Below are 20618 nucleotides of genomic sequence, written 5' to 3' on the forward strand. Positions count from 1 at the left end.
TACTATATAATGTAATGGTCCATTACCCTTCTGGGGCAAGGACTGTGTATGTGAGCAATTTAGAATGTGTGTTAATTTTTCAGAAGAAACTTTGTTCAAAGTGGTATATAGTTGTTTCAGATGCTGTGGTTGTGAGCCCTCAGCTGTGTTTGTGATTGATGTATGGAAGTTGTTCACATTGTGTTCTAGTTGCAGTGTATTGCTTCCCTCTTGGGAGGTACCTGCAGACTGTGCAGATAGTGAAGTAAAGGCAATACCTTCTTTTTTGAACTGAGTCTTGCTACCTAAAACTACTGAGAAATATTATCCCCCTCATCTCACGTCCTTAATTTCCCCTTCCGTTTCATTGTTCAGACTTCTTACTTCATATTTGTATTTGGAGAAGGCACTTTGCAGTCATTTCTTTAAAACAGCAATGCACATTGCTGCAATGATCTTCTGCATCAGTGGCTGTAATATGTCACTGTGCACATTGGTAATAATAGCTCTTACTTCAAGTATATGCTTGATAACTACAGAATAAATAATACACAGACTTTACTGGAAAATGTGCTCCAGTAATTTACCTTCAGAGCTCTGTGGGGAGCTATGAAATGGGTGACAGCTGGTGAAAGATAATGGATTATCTTTCTGCAAGAGAGAAGCATGGGCAAGACCTACTTAGTTCAATCTCCTTGCCCTCATCTCTCCCTCCCCCGTCATGTCCCATATAACACTTAAGAACCCATCCTCTCCATTTTCTGAGGGACTTAGGTGGAGACTGTTAGTTATCACTTTTGTGTTAAAAAAAAATTAATTGGCAAGGAAATAAATTTGGCTGTGCATAACAATTCGTGGAAGAGGAAATGAACACTGTCTACTTGTAATCTTTTAACACTTGTCCAGAAATAGATTGTTGAGGATTCATAGTATTTGAACTAAAATTTGCAGTACTGGAATAAAAAATAAGCAGGTACATGAATTAAAAAGGACTGGGAAAAGCATCACTTAAAGTCCTAAGTATTGATCAATATACTACAAACAGTGGTCAGGCCAGATGTCTTTACCTGGTACTTCCAGAAGTGATACCGTGTACTTTAAGGAAAACTTCGAGTTGAACTTATGTACTAAAATGTCTGTTAAATAAGATTTTGAAGGAGAGATGGAACTGATGATACTCGAAGAAAAACTTTTCATACGTGATAACCAAAAGATTCTTATTAGACTTTGGGGGGTTTTGATATGTTGAAATATATTCAACATAAGAAAGATAAGACACCAGATTGACTTCTTGGTTCTTTGAAAGTGCATTTCTTATAAAGTGGTTCTTCAGAAAAGGACAACTTCTTAAATTTTTATTTCATATAATACAGTTGTAAATGCTCCTGGCTTCTTTCCTTCCTTTAAAATACAGCTGAACAGTCAGTCGGGGTGAACTTTTGCCAGCAACTGCACAAACGACTCAGCTATTGTAAAATTTCTTAAAATAATTAGGCACATTTTTGTTCATGTGTAAGAGTAACTACTGGTGCAGTCTGACCACCATAACAGAAATTGTGACAAAGTGACACTTGCTGCTGATGCAAATAATACAGTGGAATAGTTCAACACATAGCTGTTCCTGATATTTCTTCTTAAAGATGTTGTGGACCTAGATTTTTTTTTTTAATGGTGCTGCTATGAACTTGGTTTTAAAATTCAAATTACATAGGAAACAAGAGTTAAGCTTCAAGAAATTACGATGAAAGTGAAATTTTGTGGCTGTTAGGGTATAAACATTAGGATGGTTGCCAGAAGAATAATCTTCAAGACTTGAACTCCTTTAAAGAAGATCTGAACTACAAAAATGCGAGCTTTATAAGCACAGCCTTCTTTCCCCTCAATGCTGCATGGTATGTATGTCTTGGAGGCCGTTGTCACAGACTTGTGTTGTACGTGTACCTGCCCATAAGAACCAGATTGAAGCTTGCATGTTACTTTAAAGGCCATGAAACTACCAAGAGATTAAAAACATTTTTGGTAATATTGATGTCCTTGTTGGATTCACAGTTGCAACCCAGAGATGGAATGATGTGTTACTAAACAAATGGTCCTGAGCACTTTTTTCATGTAGGTTAAAAAAAAAGACGACCTAAGTGGCATAAATATTGAGAATCTTAAGAGATGAAAAAGTAAAGGAAAAAATTAAAGATTATATATCTTCCAGACTTTTCCATTAGAAAATTCCAAAGTTGTTTATGGAACAAAAGGATTACATATCCTCAGCTCCACAATACTAGCATCAAAAATGAAGCTAGCGTGTCTGAACTACAGTATCAAGGATGAAAAGTTTGACAGTCTTTAAAAGATTGTGGTTTGGGACTGAATGGTTTTTTAAAGTGAGTCAATGAAGTGGAAAATATTACTTTAGAGCTAAAACAATCACTGAATGGGCAAAGTAGCCAAGGTTTACTTAGATGACACTGGAGATAAATTAGTAAAGGAAAATATTAAATTCTATGTGGAAAAAGAGAAGGGAATGGGGTATAGCTAAAACGATGTGTAAGGAAGTAGAAAGGCAACGATTTGGCTTTTCTCTGTGTAAATAGTTGACTCAGTGTCTATACTAGTTTGCAATTACCTTGCAGGAGCTTAAAGCATTTTGAAGATTGGCAGAAATTCCTTGTTCTTCTGCTTGTGTTCTCATCTTCTGCTTGTGGTCTCCTCAGAGGCCATGTACTATGTCAGAAGATTTCTGGAAGGAAGTTAATGCATCTTCACTGGTTCCTACTCTGGAAATGGAAATGTGTCTACACTGGTAGGGTTTTCCAGCTGCATCTGTACTGGCATGCGGGTGCTCACCCTGGTATTGCATTGGAGCATCCAAAGGTTTGGTTGTTATTTTCAAGTACGAGTAAAGGAAAATGTTGGAAGCCGACAGAATGGAGCCTGAGGTGTAGGTGAGGTTTGAGATTGCCAGCCTACTACAAGCTTGTTCTGAATGTCCTGGTACCTCATTTTCTGTGTTCAAATCGACACATCTGTCTAGATGGGCTGTAAATGAGGAAGAAAAAGGAATTCTCTACATAAATGCGTGGAAATAAATCTTAGGGCAGAAGGATTATGGATGTAGTGCTTATTAAACAAAGATGGCATGTGGATAATCTCACTCTTAAATTCAAGTAAAGAGGAGTGTACAAAACTGAAAAGTTGTGTTTAAAATGATAAGCTTAAAAGCAGAATTTTCTATTGGATACTGCATCTGATATAAAAACTTGTTGGGATGATCCTCACTTGATACGCCTACCTTGGAAAGCTGAGCAGCGAGATGTAAAGGTGCGACATATGTGGTATTTACAACTGTGAGTGTAGTGATTGAAATACTTTTCATATTTTAATGACAGTAATTTTGGTATCAGCTAAGGACTATGAACAGATTTTTGTTTCCTACTGGCTTTAAGCATATGCAAGAAGGAGGGAGAAGCTAAAACCCAGGGAGCTTGGGCTGCTGCTGATCACGCTGGGGAGTGCAGTAACGGGAGGTATGTTCTGGTTTGGAATGGTAGTGTGGAGGATAGAAGCTTTCAGGAGCCTACAAGAGGTTTGGGAATGCCTAGAAGCATGTCCATTAAACAGTGTGTCGTGGGCTGGCAGTCTGTTGAGAGCTGCTTGTCTAAATCGTGATCCAGAAACTGGATTTAAGAATTTCTGAAAGATGTTAGGAAAAGATGGGCTAAAAATATTAAACAAAACCAAAAATGTGTTCTTTGATACACAAAATATTGAGATAAGGAGTAAGAGCTTATCCAGTGTACTGTACATAAATTAACAAAAAGTTGGATAAGAAAGGGTGACAGAAATGCAGAATGAGGGGAAGAGAAGAAGAAAGAACTCCATTCCGACTGTACTAAAGAAAGCTGAATTTATAGTGCTTGGAGACTTGGAAATGTCTCTAGGCAAAGGCATGGTGTTCCGTTTTTAGATTCTTGTTCCGTATGCTTTGCATATACATGTGATGTTAAAGCTCTTTAGTCGTTCTCTAAATCAGTTGGATTTCAAAAATTCAATCCTAACTGTTCCAGGATTTGAATTCCCTAAAGATGACTATTTGGTTTAAAGGACAGTTTAAAAAATTTGAACATGTATAAACTGTCATGTGTGTAATATTCCAAACTATCATTTATCCAAAATGTTTTCTTTCAGGGCTATTCAGTGTGTATTAAAAAAAAACCAAAAAAAACCAAAAAAACCAACCAACAACAACAACAAAAAACAACAAAACAAAAAAACCCCAAAACACTACTTCTAAGCAAGCTTTAGATAGATTTGTATTCTTATTTAATAGCAGATGTTATGCTTTTGATCAGTTTGAAACTTTAGAATAATTAGTTGATGCTGTTTAGCAAGCCAGAAACTTAAATGGACAATATTGTAAAACAGAATTCTGCAGGCTTGGTTTATTTCTTAGTAATGACAATTTTGGGCTTTTTTTTGAGCCATGAGCGTGATTAAAAAATCTGTACTGCTAATGATCCATGTACCACACAGTTTGACTCAATTTCTAGAAATCTACCTCTAAGGCCATGTTCAGGATCTTCTTATAGATTTCCAGTAGATTTTTTTCCCCCTCCCTGCAAAATCTAGACTTTCCTTTTTCAATTTAAATTTTAACTGTAGTATATGGAAAGCCTGGGGTTAGGTATAGACAGATTTTGAAATGTACTGAGTCAGCATCAGACATTAAGGAAAAGTTGCATGGTGAAATTAGAAGCATGTTGCTTTATCTGGATAGTTTTCATCACACCTTGGAAGGCTGAGAGATGTATTTCTCTTCCCTTTCTACTCTCTTTATATCCTTTCTGAGCAAGTAAGTGTCAGGAAGCATCCTGCCCTCTGGAGATGCACTGGCCTTCTGAATACCCAGGGATTTTTCTGTTACAGATGGCTGACCATGCTCCTAATGCCTTGCTTGCCCTGCGTTATGTTGGTAGTGACTTTTAGCACTGTGAGTCAGTGAAAATAGTGCTGCTGTAGATGGTCTTCCTCTTCGTTGCTCCCAGACAGGGGCATTGGAAGGAGCAGAGCAAGGCAGAATGGCTTTGGCTCTAGAGTTCCTGGTCTAGAGAGGGAGTTGAAGAAGTGGAAGTATTTATAATAATAAAAAAGCCACTCTGAGCCTTCCACTATAATGTGTAGCAAATCTTAGCACAGGACTTGCTAGTATTCTCTGCAGATTTAAAGACAATCCCCCTCTTCCCTGCTTCTGAGTAACTTGAGCTACTCCAAATATTCTCGTGCCTGGTTACAGTAATTGGTTGTCGCATGTCTTCTTGGCCTTTTCCTACGGCAAAAATCTGACTTTCATTGACCTTTTAATTAGATCTGGAGCTCTGGCGAAGTTCTGAAACAGGGTGAGTAATGCCTGAGAAAATGTCCTCCTGCCTGCTGCCATTTAAAAGGAAGTGAGGAGAAAGATGTACCACACCTGTACTTAAAGTAGCTGTTGCTATCTGAACTCTTGAAAGTGAAAAACAGCTCAGGGTATTTGTATGCATGGCATTGCAGCCTTGAGCCATCAAAAAAAAAAAAAATCGAGTGCAGTTCTGTAGCACCGTAAGCTGATTTAATGCCCCATCCCCTTAGTCTTATGTTTCCCAGTTTATGGTCTTGACCTGGCTGAGAACTGAAGCATCAGGAAAAGGGTAATTGTCATCTGACTCTGCTCCCTCGCCCAACTTTCCGTGCAGCTGCCTGGGTATTAGCACCAAGGCAGGCCACCTCCGCAGCAACTAGACTGCACGAAGGCCGTTGCATGGGCATCCATCTCACCTTGCTCTCTGCTACTTAAGAGGACGGTCTCTGAAAAAGAGCTGTGCTCCTTTACCCTTCTGGCTTTCGCTGGTGTAGCAGCTTCTCCTGACCCTTCAGTGATGATGATTCAATTTGTTAAAACTACAGGATGATAGTTACATTATGTGTCTTGGTAGGTTGGGTTTCTGCTGGTTTAGTGAGCAGAATCTGGTCAGTGAGGTGAGACCAGCTGAATTTGTTAGAGCTGATACAAGGAGGAGAGCAGATCTGTGAAACTGCCCCTCTGGTCACAGTGAACCACTTCAGTTGTGTCGTTGAACTACATCTTTACTTCACTCTAAATTTATAAGTAAAGGGGTACCTCGTAAGGTGGATTTCTCTCCTGTCACTGTAAGTACATTTGTGTAGGGTGCTTTGTCAAGAAAAGCTTATTAATAGAAACCTCTAACCTTTAAAATAAAGGAGGTGGCATGTGGTAAATGTAGCACTGATGTAAAGTATGAATTGTTGTGTTACATAATGCATGTATTAAGTTTTTAGTAACTCTAGAGAACATCTTGTATATATCTCGGGAAAGCAAAAGGTGTGCATTTACTGTAAGTAATCGATAAAAGTTATGCTGCTTGTCTTGTTAAGTTTTAAGATGAAATAAAGCATGCACTCAGAAAACTAGAACTTTGCTCATACGTTGATGATGTAAGTGGTGGCTTCTTAATTAATGTAAGTGTATGTAAGCTTATATCAGTGCAGTGTGGTCATCAGAATGGAATTGTTTTATTTCTTAGCAGGGTGTGCAAGAGGTGCTGGGTCTGATGTAATTTAGATTCATTCATATGTTGTTAATCTCTAGTTTGAAACTATCTGAAAAATAAGTGACAATATCAAAGGGTTTTTCTAAGCAGTCATAATTCTTAAACTATTCTACAAAAAAATATTAACTCTGCTTTTTAGGTTATTCATCATGCAGTAAAATAAGTGGATTTTAGCAATATTTACAACTTTGTTATGGAATGAAAGAAATTGAATCATTGAAATTTTACTGTTTGGAATTAGTGATTCATGTAGAAGCCTGAAACAATTTTTTCCATTACTGATGTGCTTCAACATGTGATTGCCATTTGCTGTGGCTTAAATGGCCTCTCCAACACCTGCAAAATCTGGCCCTGGACTAAGAGTACAGCAAAAATCAGGTACAAATAAAGCTATATTAAACAGAGATTGTATTCTGTGGTGTTCATTGCCAGCCATTTCTTACAGTGTTTTGACATGCATCTTGGAAGACCCTGTCCTAATGTGCTGCGGGTTGGCTAGAAATAGACTCTTGCGTAGCACTTCCATGCTCACTGCAGTCCGAGGCAGATCCACATCAATTCCAAAAAAGGCCATTTTGCCCTTTTCCAGCCTCATCCTGCTGCCTGCCTTGGGCAGCTGTATGTGAGTCACATTGGGTGAATGGTTTGGTGGGAGGAGATGGGATAGACAAGTTAGCTTTCGCCTGGAAATGTTTCCTGGTTTGATGTACCACGTGAACACTAATGATGATCCAGACAATAGAGTGGAACGTGGTGGGAAGAAACAAGCAGGAACTCTTTCGGCAGCAGAATGGGTTTCCTGGATTAAAGTGGTCGTGTAGCTCCCCATTTGGTTGTCTCAAATGTCCAGGATGTCAGACAGTCCCAGGGAAAATCTGTAATCCAAAGAGCCTGTGTATGGCTTCATCTGTATGTGTCTTCTGGGCTGGGTATGATCGTCGTGAGGAAAGTAAAAGGACTGAAGGTGAACCTTAAGAAGGCATTGGATATCAACAGTTATTCAAGAGCAGAAAAGATTCTTTATTGTGGAATAGTAATCTTTTCTTTGCATTTTTTTAGCAAGGCTTAAGAGGAAGGAAAATACCACCTTTGAAAACCTTATGAAATTCACGTAAAAGCAAGATGTGGTATTTCAGTCTCTTCAGAAAGTGACAACTTGCAGACATTATTTGGCTTCTGCAGAATAGATTAGTCAGTGAAGTCTCTAAGGCTGAAGAGGCTGATAGACCACCAGGGAATCCGTGGTTGGTGCACAGTCTGCTGAAAGAGCTGGGGACCTTAGGGACAGGTTAGAGAGGCATGGCAGCTTTCCCTCCCCCAAACAAATGTGACAAGTTGGAAAGAGGTATGAAAAACTGGGCTACAAACTGCAGTCAGGAACACAGTTTCTTTAGGAGCTTTCTTAATTCTCCTGTGAGAATTGGGCTAGAACTTAATCTCAAGCTGCTGAGTGTTTTTGAGATGCCCTGGTTAGTACTTATAAAGGTGCAGGTTTTCTTGTTCAGAATGTGTCATCCTGCTTTAAAAAGTCTGTCTGCGTCCTGACAGCTGTATGCTAAAATGTTACGTATTGTGAAGCTGCACCACACTTGTGTGGATGGTGAGTCACTTCTGGGTTTCCCAAACTAAATGCTATTCACAGTCACATTTTTCTTCAGTCTTAGTACTAACAGTTCCATCTTCCAAGGTTAGCTTAAGTATTGGGGGGGGGGGGGGAAGACAAACCCTGCCTGAATTGGTTCTAGAGACCAAGTTGTACTTTCTAAATTATGGATCATTCCATGACAGTAACACAACATAAAGATGAGAAATTGGGCAGTGAGCTTCCTCCTCTGTTAGATCTCGGGTATAAGCTGCTTCTCCCTTGTACTTGCATCCATCGTAGCATTAGCATATGCCATTACCTTTAGGTCTGAATGGCGTGTGGTTTTTATTTTATCTGACTGTTGTTATTTTTCTGTAGGTAAGCTACTCTCTTTTGTATATACGAGTACAGCAAATAGTCATTTGGTGTTTGTTCTTGGATATGTAAGCCCACGCTTACCTCCTCTCGCCTGCTAGAACTCTGCTGCTGTCTAATTCTCAAAGAGAAGCACGGTGGCTTTGATGAGAGTTAAATTGGCAACCCATTTTGTTGCTTGGACTGCTGAGAACCATCTGTATGTTCCTCTCTACTTGTCTGTACAAATCTTCAGTATTATCTTTGGTGTCCTTTCATTGTAAGCATGAAAAGCAGTGAATGGGCTAGTCAGGCAGATAGCCAGCTATTAAGTGTTTGTGGTAACATTCATCAACGAGCTGGCAAATGGTAGCATATTGCTGCAGATTGAGCCCTTCTATGTGGTACTTGCTTTTGGGGCTTGCCATACAAGAAGACTAACAGTGAACACATGATGTTTTAAGGTAAATGCCTTGCTCTTCTGGCAAATTTAGCGATGCTAATAGGATCAGCACCAGAACTACTGTTCAATATTTTTCTTCAAAACATTTCCTGATGCCATTACCCTTCAGCACGGTGATAAATTTTTCATGCAGTTATCTCAAACTAGTGTACAAATTCTAAATGCCAGGATCAGTTCTTCTGTAACTGATAAAGCCACTTGTGGAGCAAAATGCAGAAGCTGTGAGCACTCAGTCTTGGTTTATGCCTGAAAGTAATGATGGTTTTATACTTTTAAACCTTTGAGGATTTTGCCTGTAATTATCTAATCCAAATCTTGTCCAAAGTCATAGTTCTGTTAAGTGCCAGCAAGGTATCTGATTGAAAGTGGTCAGAGACTTTATTTTACATATGTCAGAAGGCTTTCATAAAACGAAGCAAAATCTGTAATCATGGCTGTAAATGGATATATTTGTGTGCAACTTCTTCAGAAAAGTTTGAGTTTTCTTTAAAACATTTGTATACCGGATTAAGTATCACAATACAATATATAATTTAATAATAGAGTTACCACTTATTCTCTTGAAAAATGCTGGCAATCAGCCTCAAGAAGACTCAGACTTTCTTGGTGTTGTATTAGTGTATATGTCTGTTTCTGCTGGCATTTCAGTTCAGATAAATACTGTTAGAAGAGAACATCTTAAAATTAGGAAGTACTGACTAGCCAGGCACTACAAAACTGGATGGGCTTGCTGGGGGGATAACAGGGACCCTGACAGTGTGTGAAGCAGCGTCCCGTATCAAGAGGCTGTTCTGCAAGGCTGTAAGGACTTTGCAAGAGGTAACCAGGTTGTGTTTCTCAGGTTTTTAACCCAGTGGAGCTTGTGTCATTGTAATGATAACCAAAGTCTTGCACCACTGAATTTGTTTGTCTAATGGATGTTGATGAATGATGAAGAATCAGATCATTGAGCAAGAGGCAGACAGAGTAAGTGAAGTGTGTGTATGTATGTTATAAAAACAGGAGGGCGGGCATGGCAGAAGTCAAAGGCCCAGAGGAGAACGTGTCAGAGAACACAGAACGTGTCACCTTTTCCTTGTAAACAGCAGAACTTCGGTGAAGGTTGGCCGCCTGTAGAATTGGGATCTACCTCTTTTACTAGGCTGAGTGGAATAACCCCCTGCCCTTCCCGCTGTACTGCCTTCCCTTCTCTGCTGTATGCGTCCTTTCTTCCCTCTTCTGTGTCAGCATCGCTCTGCTGTCCCTGCATGACGAGGGACAGCAAGGTATCTCTGCTTCGCACCTTAGTATGTGCTGGTTGCCCAGCTAAGCAGGTGATTGCTATCCTCCTGCTGCAGCTTTTCCCTTAGTGGAGACGATACTGTGGGTGCCTTTCCTATTCACTGCCAGGTTTTTTATGAAACTTGTAGCAACTTGGTATCTTCAGTGAAATTTGGTAAAGGGGATATTAAGGGTCTTCAACAGAGATCAAAAGGTACTGGGAGAGAGGAGTGGACTCAGGCTGCCAAACAGTGTGATCACACATACCTTATTTCCTTAGGAAACCAGACTGAAAAAAAGCATTCACAGGGGTGGACAGTAATAGGAAATAGGCCAGCACAGGAAAAGGGAGGCAAGGATCTATAATTGGAAAAATTAAGACTGGAGTCAACAAAGGATGGAAGAATTAACAAAAATTTACATTTCTAAAATACAGGGGAAATGTCCCAATCAGGTAGCAAGAGGATTGTACTACTTTAAAACTCAAGTGTGGGTTGTAACAGGTATTTATCACCCTAGTAAGCAGGTTGGGGCTACCTGGGTGTGGGTATCTCCCAAGACATGTATACAAGCACTAACTTGTTAAACCTGTCAGCCTGCTGTTTTAGTAGCAATATCATAGGAATGCTGTTTCTTTGAAAAGGGTGCACAAAGGGCAAACAAGTTACTTGATTTCTAGAATGTAAGTTAAGAGGGATGGTTGAGGGAAATGGTAAAACTTGCTACTCTCTCATGTTCTTCGTCCAAAGAAAACATCTTAAATAAAATATTGGATCTGCCTGGTGGGACTATGGCTCCACAGACAATTATCTGCGTCATTTTGTTGTTTCCCTGACATTAATATTTTGCAATTCGCATAGTTTCCTACCACAATGTTTTGTAAAGGGGATGAGTAGATAAAGCGAGCATGGTGGCAGATGAATTTCTGTATGACCAGACAGTTTGGACATACCTTCTGGGTAGATGTACCTGAATATTATCATCGTGTTAGGTAATGACTTAAACCCCAAATCACTTACAAGATCAGTTCTGAACCATGAAACTATCTGGTGCAGGGCAGTCCAGTGTATGAATAGGTTGTCCAGAGAGGCCATGGAGTCTCCATCCTTGGAAGTTTTTGAGACCTGACCAGGGCAAACCCTCAGTCACCTGGTCTGAAATCAATATTGACTGTGATTTGAGCAGGAGGTTGGACTACAGACCTCCTGAGGTCCCTTTCAACCTGAATTGTTGAGAGAGACCTGTAAGTCTGTGTATTATTTTCTTGCAGTTGTCACATTTATTTAAAACTTGAAGCTGCCAATGATACAAAACATCAGATGTTCTTGAACATTTGGCAGCTTCGACTCAGTGATTTTTTTGTGACTCTGAATTTCTGGAAACTTGCACTGCCTAACAAAATACACAGGAGTCCTCAAATTAGAGCTGTTGGGTAACTCAACCACTGAAGCAGTAATCGTAAACCCCGTGGGTAGTCTTTTGTCCACTGTAATGTAAAGGTGCTAGCTTTTGTGATTCCAGATAGTAAATTATTGACGTAAATTGGAAGGTTCAGAATCTGAACAGAAAGTAAAAATCCAAAACATACCTCAGCACTTCTCATTTTTAACCACATTCTAGCTTGGGAAAAGTTGTCCTATTATTTTTTGAGGGTGATGTTGACAATACCGCCATCCTTCTCTGACCTGCTCTCAGAAATTAGAGGAAATTTGACATATGCTTCTGACCTTGACAGAGGCTGGTGTGTGCCTGTTCCTGGGGTAGCAGTGCAGAGTGCCCAGTCTGCCATGTCACATCATCTCCACTGGCATTTCCTGCAGCTTTTAGTCGTTCTGAAATAGTCTTCAAATATCTTTTACCAGGTGGAATAACACAAATTGACTGCAGTGTAGATGCACCAGCTCACAGACCTCAATCACAAACCTGTTTACCTATGACTGCGCTTCAAATTATATTTTCAAATTATTCAAATTGATGTTTTCTTTTTGTGCAAACAAAATATCCTAGTCCCATCTATCAGGGAAGAGGAGAATATGATAGGAACAGAATTTGTTCGTGAGTGGAGTTATGTCTTTCATACCTACTCTGGTTTTTGATGAAGAAATAAATGCTGGCATTTCACTTCCCGTTATGAATATTGATCAAAACATAGACTGTTACTATTTTGTATTATATTCTTGAGAGCATACATTTCTTGGCTCCTTAAAATTAGTTGTGGGTTTTGGTTTTGTTTTTTTTTTCCCTCTTGTGTGGCGTTATGGAGAACACCCTTCTTCCAAACAAATGTAAGTACAATAATGCAAAATCAGCTTGAGACAAAAGGCAGTGATGCATATGAATATATTGCACATAGAACACCTATCCCAAATTCTGATTACAGCCTCACAGTCATGAATAAACAAACTCTTGCAATTACTGTCAGCTGATGTTACCCTGACAACAGTATATATAACAAAATTCAGTAATCACTGCCAACAAAACCCTCAGTACAGCTAATGCTTCTGTTTGCCAGGATGGAATACTTTCATTAAGTATTAAATCAACTCCAAATCATAAGTCCTGCTTTTAATATTAGGATCAAAACTAATCGGTAATGTGTAGTTATTCATTCCAGTATATGGAGAGAAGTTTGCTTTGAGTTCCCTATTCATAAAATAGTGATACATAAAAGGAGAAACTGGAATTTTTTACCCGTTATATAGTGGTGGGTATATCACTTGGCATCATTCTGGCAAGCACAGCGAACACAGCTTTCTGATAATTTTTGGTGCAAGTTTCTGCTCACTCAATTTTGCTAGTTCTGTGCATGCTACTGATCTGGATATTTGAGTGTTGAGGAACAGCAACCCCCTGGGGAGGAGCGGGAAAGCAAATTGGAAATATTTTTTTGATTTAACTTACTTAGAGGTGAAAATTGTACAATTTAGTACTTAAAAGCAGCAAGTCACATCCTGGTGTAAACAGGGTTCTACTCCAAAACACCAATAAAGTAAATAGCAGTTTAAATGAATTACTGGTATGTTGCCTCCTCTGAGCTCTCATCTGCTGCACAACCTCTGGTGTAATCTCTGTGGTGATGAGATTCTGTGGATATTAGGTTTTATTTTCAAATTTTATTTACTTTTAGGGAATCTTAGATGCCTTGACAAAGATGTGAATTTTTCCATTTCAGGGGAAGTCCTATCCAATTTAAAATTTTTCTGTACATTCAAGTATTGTGTTTAGTGCTTAGCTTTCCAAGAGAGAGACCACTGTAGTTGTAGTGTTTCTGAACACCAACACCTGATAAATACTAAAAGCCAACATTAGTTAACTAGTGCATAAATAGCTTGTAAAAATAGTAACTTCCTTTTAGGAGGGGATACTTTTTTCATTTACATGTATTAAACTAATTCATTTTAATATGTAGTACTTCAGTTGACCAATTGAGATGCAAAAAGCAGGACCAACCTAGGACTCTCTCATTTTTTAATTGAAATGGTCGTAAAGAGAACGAGGTCTGCTAATCCTTCCTTCTTGAAGGATACAATACCTAGAAAGATAGCATTAATGCCCATTTTTGCAGACACTATTTCTTCTGTTTACTCAAATTTAAGCGTGTGCTCTCCTTGATACATAATATTTATTATCTTTTAAAATATAAAACTAATTGAATTCACTTGCTTTAGTACAACCTAATGCATTTCTAAACCAAATCCCAGTTTTAGCGAGGTGAAGTTTGATACACTTCAAAGCAAGAAAAACTGTAGATAAAATAGTAAAATGTTTTGTCACCAGTTGACAAAACAAGAAAAATGTAAGGAACAAGGGGTTTCTTTTAAGCGTACAAGACAGCTTACTCTTGCGTAGGTTTGTGTCTTCCTGCTTTGAAAGTTGCTTGGGATCAATTTACAGCAGCAGGGTTTTTTATAAATACTTAAACAAATTATTTTGGTATTCGGTTTACTGACTAGAATTATTGGTAAAATTGGTTATTTCTTTCAAAAAAAACCAAACTACACCACACAACTACTCTTGGGTTAGTATTCCCCAGAAGTAAAATTACTGGATTTCATTTCCCCTCCCCTTGAATTTTAGTAACAGAAGCTGGTGTTCCACAAAATTAGTCTAATGACCTGTATTCTGTAGTAGTGATCCATAACTTGATAATGAAACTTTCCCATTTATTTCTAATCTGTAGTTGGGTTTTCTCAATCTGTCCTATTTGATGGGAAGGGAAGGAGGCAAGAGAACCTTGCAAAATAATTGATGTACATCACAGCCATCAGTAGTGGTATTTACTTGTATAAATGTCTGATTGGACTGGTATAGGTCTCTAACTGATTTGAGTTGGTGTTGCTGGTTAAGTTTGTTAGAAACAATTTGGGGTTTGGGGATGATAGTCTCAATGGCCTTGTGGGGGGGGAGACCGTGGTAGGCATTTCTTCTGCCCAGCTGAAATAGGGAATCTAGCAGAAAATCTACGAGTCTCATTCTTAAATTTTGTGCTTTGGATAGACAAGAAGCATTCAGTGAAAGGGGTATTACTTGTGGGGGAAACCTTCTCAGTAACACCTCTCCTAGGTACAAAGAAGCAGCATGACTATTCTTCACTACAGCTATTTCTTCATTTTGTTGGCTGTTATATGAATTTTTGCTGAGAGGTTTTCAGGCTTTCTTGGTTAGACTTCATACTGAATTCTGTAAACTCCAGTTCAGACTTCTGTGTCTTCTGTGTTTGTAAGGTTTGGTTTGTTTGTGTTAGCATCTGAAATACATCATCAAGGCAGTGACCCTCTTGTAGGAATTCTGTTTGGCTTATAATTCATTAGCTTAATCATAATGTAAGGTGAGGTAAAACGGGAGTCTGTGCTGAATTACAAGTAGTAGTTCTGTGATGTTTTATTCAGTTGCAAATGGGAAAAATACATGTGTTTAAAAGCTTCAGTCTTTTTAGTCTAATAGTGTTTGTGATGAGGTGAAGAAGAGCAATCTTTTTTGTCATTAGTTAGAAGTTTAAGCTGCTGCTTTGTAGACGCTATACTTGCTCTTGTGCTGTTCAGCTTGCACCACTGTTTTTCCTTATTGATTTGGTTAATAATCAGAGTAGTGAATTGTAATAAGTGTTGTATCTGAATAGTAATCCTCATCTTGTGATATGCTAGAAATAAATAAAATATTCTGAATGGGAACTGGGGAGGAGAAAATTGATGGGATGTACAGGTACAGTGGAATTTATCAACCAGATATTTTGAGAAATGTCTTGAATCCAGTGGGACCACCAGTACAAAGTAAGTGTAGGTTAGTTAATTGCTGGACATCTTTTAGGCTGCAGCCCTTCAATACTTGGTCTAACTGAGATCTAGTGAATGTTGTTTAACTGAAAAGATAGTTCAAAGTAGAAATCTTAAATTAGCCACAGATCTTGTAGAAAATTATTGCATTGCTATTGAGTAGAGACAGCTATCTCTTGCGAGTGGGTTGTTAAAGCTTTAGCTGGTACTAACTGAAGTAATAAAAAGTAAAGCTGAACTCTGCTTAAGAAGAGAATTATTCTAGAGGCTGAAGGATAGGACAGATTTTCTCTAGGGTTTACCAATGATGAATCAGGTCTCTCCCTTTTACACGGTCCTTCACTGAGTCACAAAACCCTAAAGAAGGGGGGAAGGGGGAATCCTTCTGGAAGACTGCTTTGCTCTTTACTCACTGGCAGCAAGGCAGAACCAATCATAGGATTGAACTTTTTAAAAAATCCTAAGTGTTAATTAAATAATGTAATTAATATTTTTTCCTTCTGTAGTTGTAATAGTAGTTGAAAAACTACTACTGCACTTTGTATGCAACAAGTACTTTTGACCTCTGGATTATGGATTATTTTGGTTTACAATATTTCTCTTCATAATTTTTTTTTTTTTCTTAAACAGCAAGACCATTTACAAAATTGGTAAAGGAAATGCAACTCCATCGAGATGACTTTGAAATTATAAAAGTGATTGGAAGAGGTGCATTTGGTGAGGTAAGAGATTTTTACTGTCAGTTGTAGTAATGTAACTTTCATCGTTTGTGCATCTGATTTCTTGCTACAGTTGATCTGTATTTGTCCTAAAGACAAGATTCACACAGATGTGTTAAAATATTTCCAAATATGAGATGTAGCTAGGTACTAGTGAAAGGTCCCTTTGAAGCAGGGTGTTTAGTGTCCGGTTCTGCCATTTCTGTGACTGGCTCATTCTGACTTCAGTGTAGCAAAACAAGTGTCTCTTCCATGTGTGTATGAACAGGGTGGTCCCACCTAGCAGCTGCACAGCTGAATTTGGGACCTCTTCTCCCACTTGCCATATGTACTCTTCTGTGCTGCTATAATTTAACACAGAACTGGGCTGCTTCTATGGTAGGAACGCGGAGGCTGCTCCACCCATCTGCCTGTCTCTGTAGCAATCTGGTAATGCAGAAAGACGCATTTGGCTGCCTCAAAGGCTGTTCCCTGTCATCTTTGAAGATCAAAGGCTGCTGGATCTGTTTTTTGGACAGCAAGTTGAATCATGCTGAGATGATAGGAACGCCTTGTGTTTTGAGGACTCGCCAGTCCTGGGACCCTGGACTGAAGCTTTATTTCTTAATACGCTTGATGAAGGTCTCATCAAGTCTGATAGGGCTTGCCACTGGCAAAAGCATTCATGAGCATGTCCCCTCCAGTAGGATACCTGAGACTTCTGGAGAACCTCAAAGACAACTCTTTCAGCATTTAAGTATGTGTAACTAAAACCATAGCTGTCAGCAAAAGAGGTTATTAACTAGAGAATTTCTAGAAGTAAAAAAACGCTTAGATTTCTTTCAGGAAGCTTCTTTTAACTAGTGCCATGCTGAAGTCAAAAGCTCACTTCAGCCCATTAGCACTTGGTTACAACTTCTGCTGCCGGTGGCTAAGGCTAGGATTCCTTATCTTCATCTCCTGTTGTCTCCACCAACAGCAGGACTGCATGCCACGCAGGGCTTTCCTTCCAAGCATGGTGTGCCCTGGACACGTCAAACTCTTTCACATAGGATTTGATTGAGAGACAGAGGTATTGCAGGCAGACAAGAAACTAAGCTAGAAAAATGCCAGGGTCCTACTCAACCCAGGGTCAGCGATGAGGTTTCCATGTGCATATGCAGTGCATAGTAGTGGGTAGTACCCTACCCACAGTGGTAGCGGGTGAAGTAATAGCTTCATATCCACATAATTTTAAGCTACTTCAGAGACTGCTTTTGAGAAAAGTGGGCACCTAAGACAGAAATTAGTGTTTCAAGAACATCTTTTCATCTGTACCATCATCTAATGATGTGATGAGGTAACATGTAGTTCATGTGTAATCATCGTGAGCATAGCTGCTGAAGGAAACTTGAGCATTTTAAGTAGAATGTCCAGATAAATAGTAACATCTTGACCTGTAAGACAGAAGTTCACTTTCTAGTGGATGTTGAACTTGATGAGTTGCAACATTTGTTACAAAAAAGGAGGTGTTAGGGTAGTGGAAGTACTGCATGAAAATCAGTTGGTCGTTTCACTTGAGTGTTTGTTTTTAGCTGGCATGTATTATTTGGATATGGCTTTTAGAGAGAAAAGTTACTGCAAAGAGTTTGGCAGGAAAAAGCAGAAATGGGAAAAAATTCGGTAAGTCTAAGGAAGGGCTGAAAGCTAGAAATTAAGTCCAGAAGAGAGGTATGAGCAGAGAGGTTTACAAGTAGATGAAAGGCCTAGAGAACCAGACAGCGGTAGGTAACTCTCTACCTCTCTGTTAGGGTTTTGATTCAAAGCAGTAGCACAGTTTTGAAGAGAGTTTCCCCACTTATTGCAGAATGATTTTGCTATGCATGAGCTAGATTTCTTTTGGAGGAAACTAAACCAGAACCTCCATTCCAGGTGTGCACCAACTGTGCTTCTGGCCCCAAGCAGTACCTAAGAATCACTCACTGGGTTTGACTCTCCTAACAGCTTCAAAGCACGTTTGGTCCAGGAGACCAGGGTAGATACAGTCTGAAGCAAAATTCCTGAACCGCATACAGTATAGATGGGAAGGCTCAGCACGGGCTACTTTCATCTGTTGTTCCGGTCTTGCTGTGCCAAATTACTTGCTATAGTGGCTGTGACCACTGATATCTAAAGAATTTTAGATAAGTGTTTTGGCAGTTTGTCTTTTGGTGGGATTAAAAGTGGTTTCTGGATCTTTTCAGAACTAGACTTGTGAATGCTATAGCTATCAAAAATGGTTTCAGGTCAAGGGAACCCTTTATAGCGACTTGCAGATGGAGTCAGTGTTGGGAATGCCTTCACACAGGGAGGGCTGTTTTCCATAGTATGTGCTCTGTTCTTTTTCAAAAAGATGCTCTTCTCCACTTAAGGAATTGACCAACTGGAAATCTCAGTACAACAGCAGATGAAGTATTTATATGAACTTCAAGAGACTTTAGTTTATGCTTGCTAGGGGGTTTAGGATGACCTTTCTTAGCTTTGGATCAAGAGTCTTAAGGTGTATAGAAGATACAAATTCTGGGTGGAAACTTATATTAATAGTGTCTGGAGTGCCTGAATCAACAATGTCTTTCATATTCTTTCACTTGAAAAAGCATGAAACTTAACTAAAGCAATTCGTATGTCCCACCCCCCCCAGTGGAAATGAAATTTCACAGAATGAATTGAGAAAGTTCTTAATTTCATCCTTCTGTTAGAGCTGTGAATGCTCACAAAGTCAGTGGTGTTAGTTATCTGTCAATATCACGTTGTCTTGTTCATTTTTTAATTATAAAAGTTTTAGTTTATAGTTGTAGCAGCTTGAAACTTTTTCATCAGTTTAAATTATGCAGGAATCATTGATTTTGAGTTCATTATACTTTAATCCCACTTGCCAGAGAATATTTCATGCTTTTTGCTTGTGAATGAATCCTTTGATCTTTGCGTATACTACACTGCTATAACTGCCAAATATTACAGGCATTATAAAATAGTAATTATATAAAAGTTGGCATTCCATAATGAGAAAATAAAATCTAGTTTCTTGAGGGACTTGTGGCATCTGACTTGTATAAAGCAACACTTCAAAAAAACTGAGTAGGGGAGCTGCAAGTAATTTTTCCATAGTATGTTCATACATACATAGGAACTATGTTAGAAATTACTCGATAGGTTTCTAGTGGTTTTAAGGTTATTCATTAGTTCTTGTTTAACAAAAAAACCCACAACTCTCTGCTAGAAATAAATTGTAAAAATACCTATAAAGTATTTGTTAGCATGCATAAAGAAATTACTTAGAATCAAACTAAACATATTCCTATTAGAATTAAGTAGTTTAAACACTGAACAGCTAAACAAGCCAGACTTCAAAAGGTTGAAAACTACATTCCATTCTTCTCAGTTTGGCTACTTTGCACTTTCCGGAGAATGCCAGGGGCTTTAGTCGTACCAAAGAACTTTTGCATAAATCGGTAGCTTTGAAGAAAGATAACTAATATTGTGCCTTTATTTTGTTTAAGGTATTAGTTAGGATCAGTGGTCAATTTTTGCCACACAACATGTAAGCCAAGGAAACATGGTCTTTGACCGGAGAGAGGACTGACACCACATGTGAGCTTGTCCCTGTGAACACAACTGCAAAATCAGTATCTAATTTAAGGCAGGTTGATATAATCACCAGTACATATTTGTACTGGCATGTCAGTGCCTTTTTCTTTTTCTCCTTTTCAAACCAGCAGAACTCAACCTAGTTCTTTACACTTTTTCCAGCAATATGAGAACAAAACCCAACTGGTCATCCAAAACCACCTGAGTGAAAGTTCCTATAGCATGGGAGATCTGAGAAAGAGAGAGAAAAAAATGTTTCTTAAAGTTCTCATTATTATGCTAGGACAGAAATAGCCTAGCCCAGAACCTAGAGATTTCTTCTCTAGCCACCTGCCAAAACATGCAGTTCTTCTTTTCTCATAAACTAAGCTGGCTACTTTGCATGCAGGGTAAGCTGAATGTCCTTTATGACAACATTGAAGGATCTGACTCCTGGAGTCACTGGCTTGAGAACATAATTTAATTTTTTCAAGTTTCATAGTTATGAAGAAAAGTTTGACATTTTCTTTGAGTGCGTGACAGTTAAAATAGCATATAAATTGAAATGCTAGCTGTAAGAAGATAAACTACTTGTGGCTCTTCCCCATCTCCTAGGGTGTATTCACCTGGGTGTATACCCAGCTGGGTGGAACATTTTCGGGAGTGCCCCAATGCTACTTTCAGTCTTTCTGTTTTGCGGGTCATCTAGGCAGATAGCTCATGTGCAGAGGGGCAACCTCCATGAGGAATAAAACTAATAATAATTAAAAAGCCCCCTGAAATCAGAACTAAAATGGTTTTCTCTAATCTTAATTCAGG

At 38.8% G+C, this 20618-nt stretch overlaps 1 protein-coding gene across 7 annotated transcripts in view; it reads left to right on the forward strand.

Annotated features, from left to right (window-relative positions):
- Window positions 1-20618, forward strand: part of CDC42BPB (CDC42 binding protein kinase beta) — a 97075-nt gene that overhangs the window by 13849 nt on the left and 62608 nt on the right. For 6 of the 7 annotated variants that reach the window (XR_014228773.1, XM_082317653.1, XM_082317654.1 and 3 more), the window contains exon 2: window positions 16147-16238. The exons of the other annotated variant lie outside the window; for it this stretch is intronic. Coding sequence is in view for 5 of the 6 variants with exons in the window: in XM_082317653.1 (XP_082173779.1) it covers window positions 16147-16238 (92 nt within the window). In the remaining variant the exon portion in view is untranslated. The remainder of the gene's footprint in view (window positions 1-16146; window positions 16239-20618) is intronic. 7 annotated transcript variants of the gene reach the window in all.

The sequence above is a fragment of the Platalea leucorodia genome, assembly GCF_965183815.1.
Source record: "Platalea leucorodia genome assembly, chromosome: 7".
In the NCBI taxonomy this organism is placed as follows: Eukaryota; Metazoa; Chordata; class Aves; order Pelecaniformes; family Threskiornithidae; genus Platalea; species Platalea leucorodia.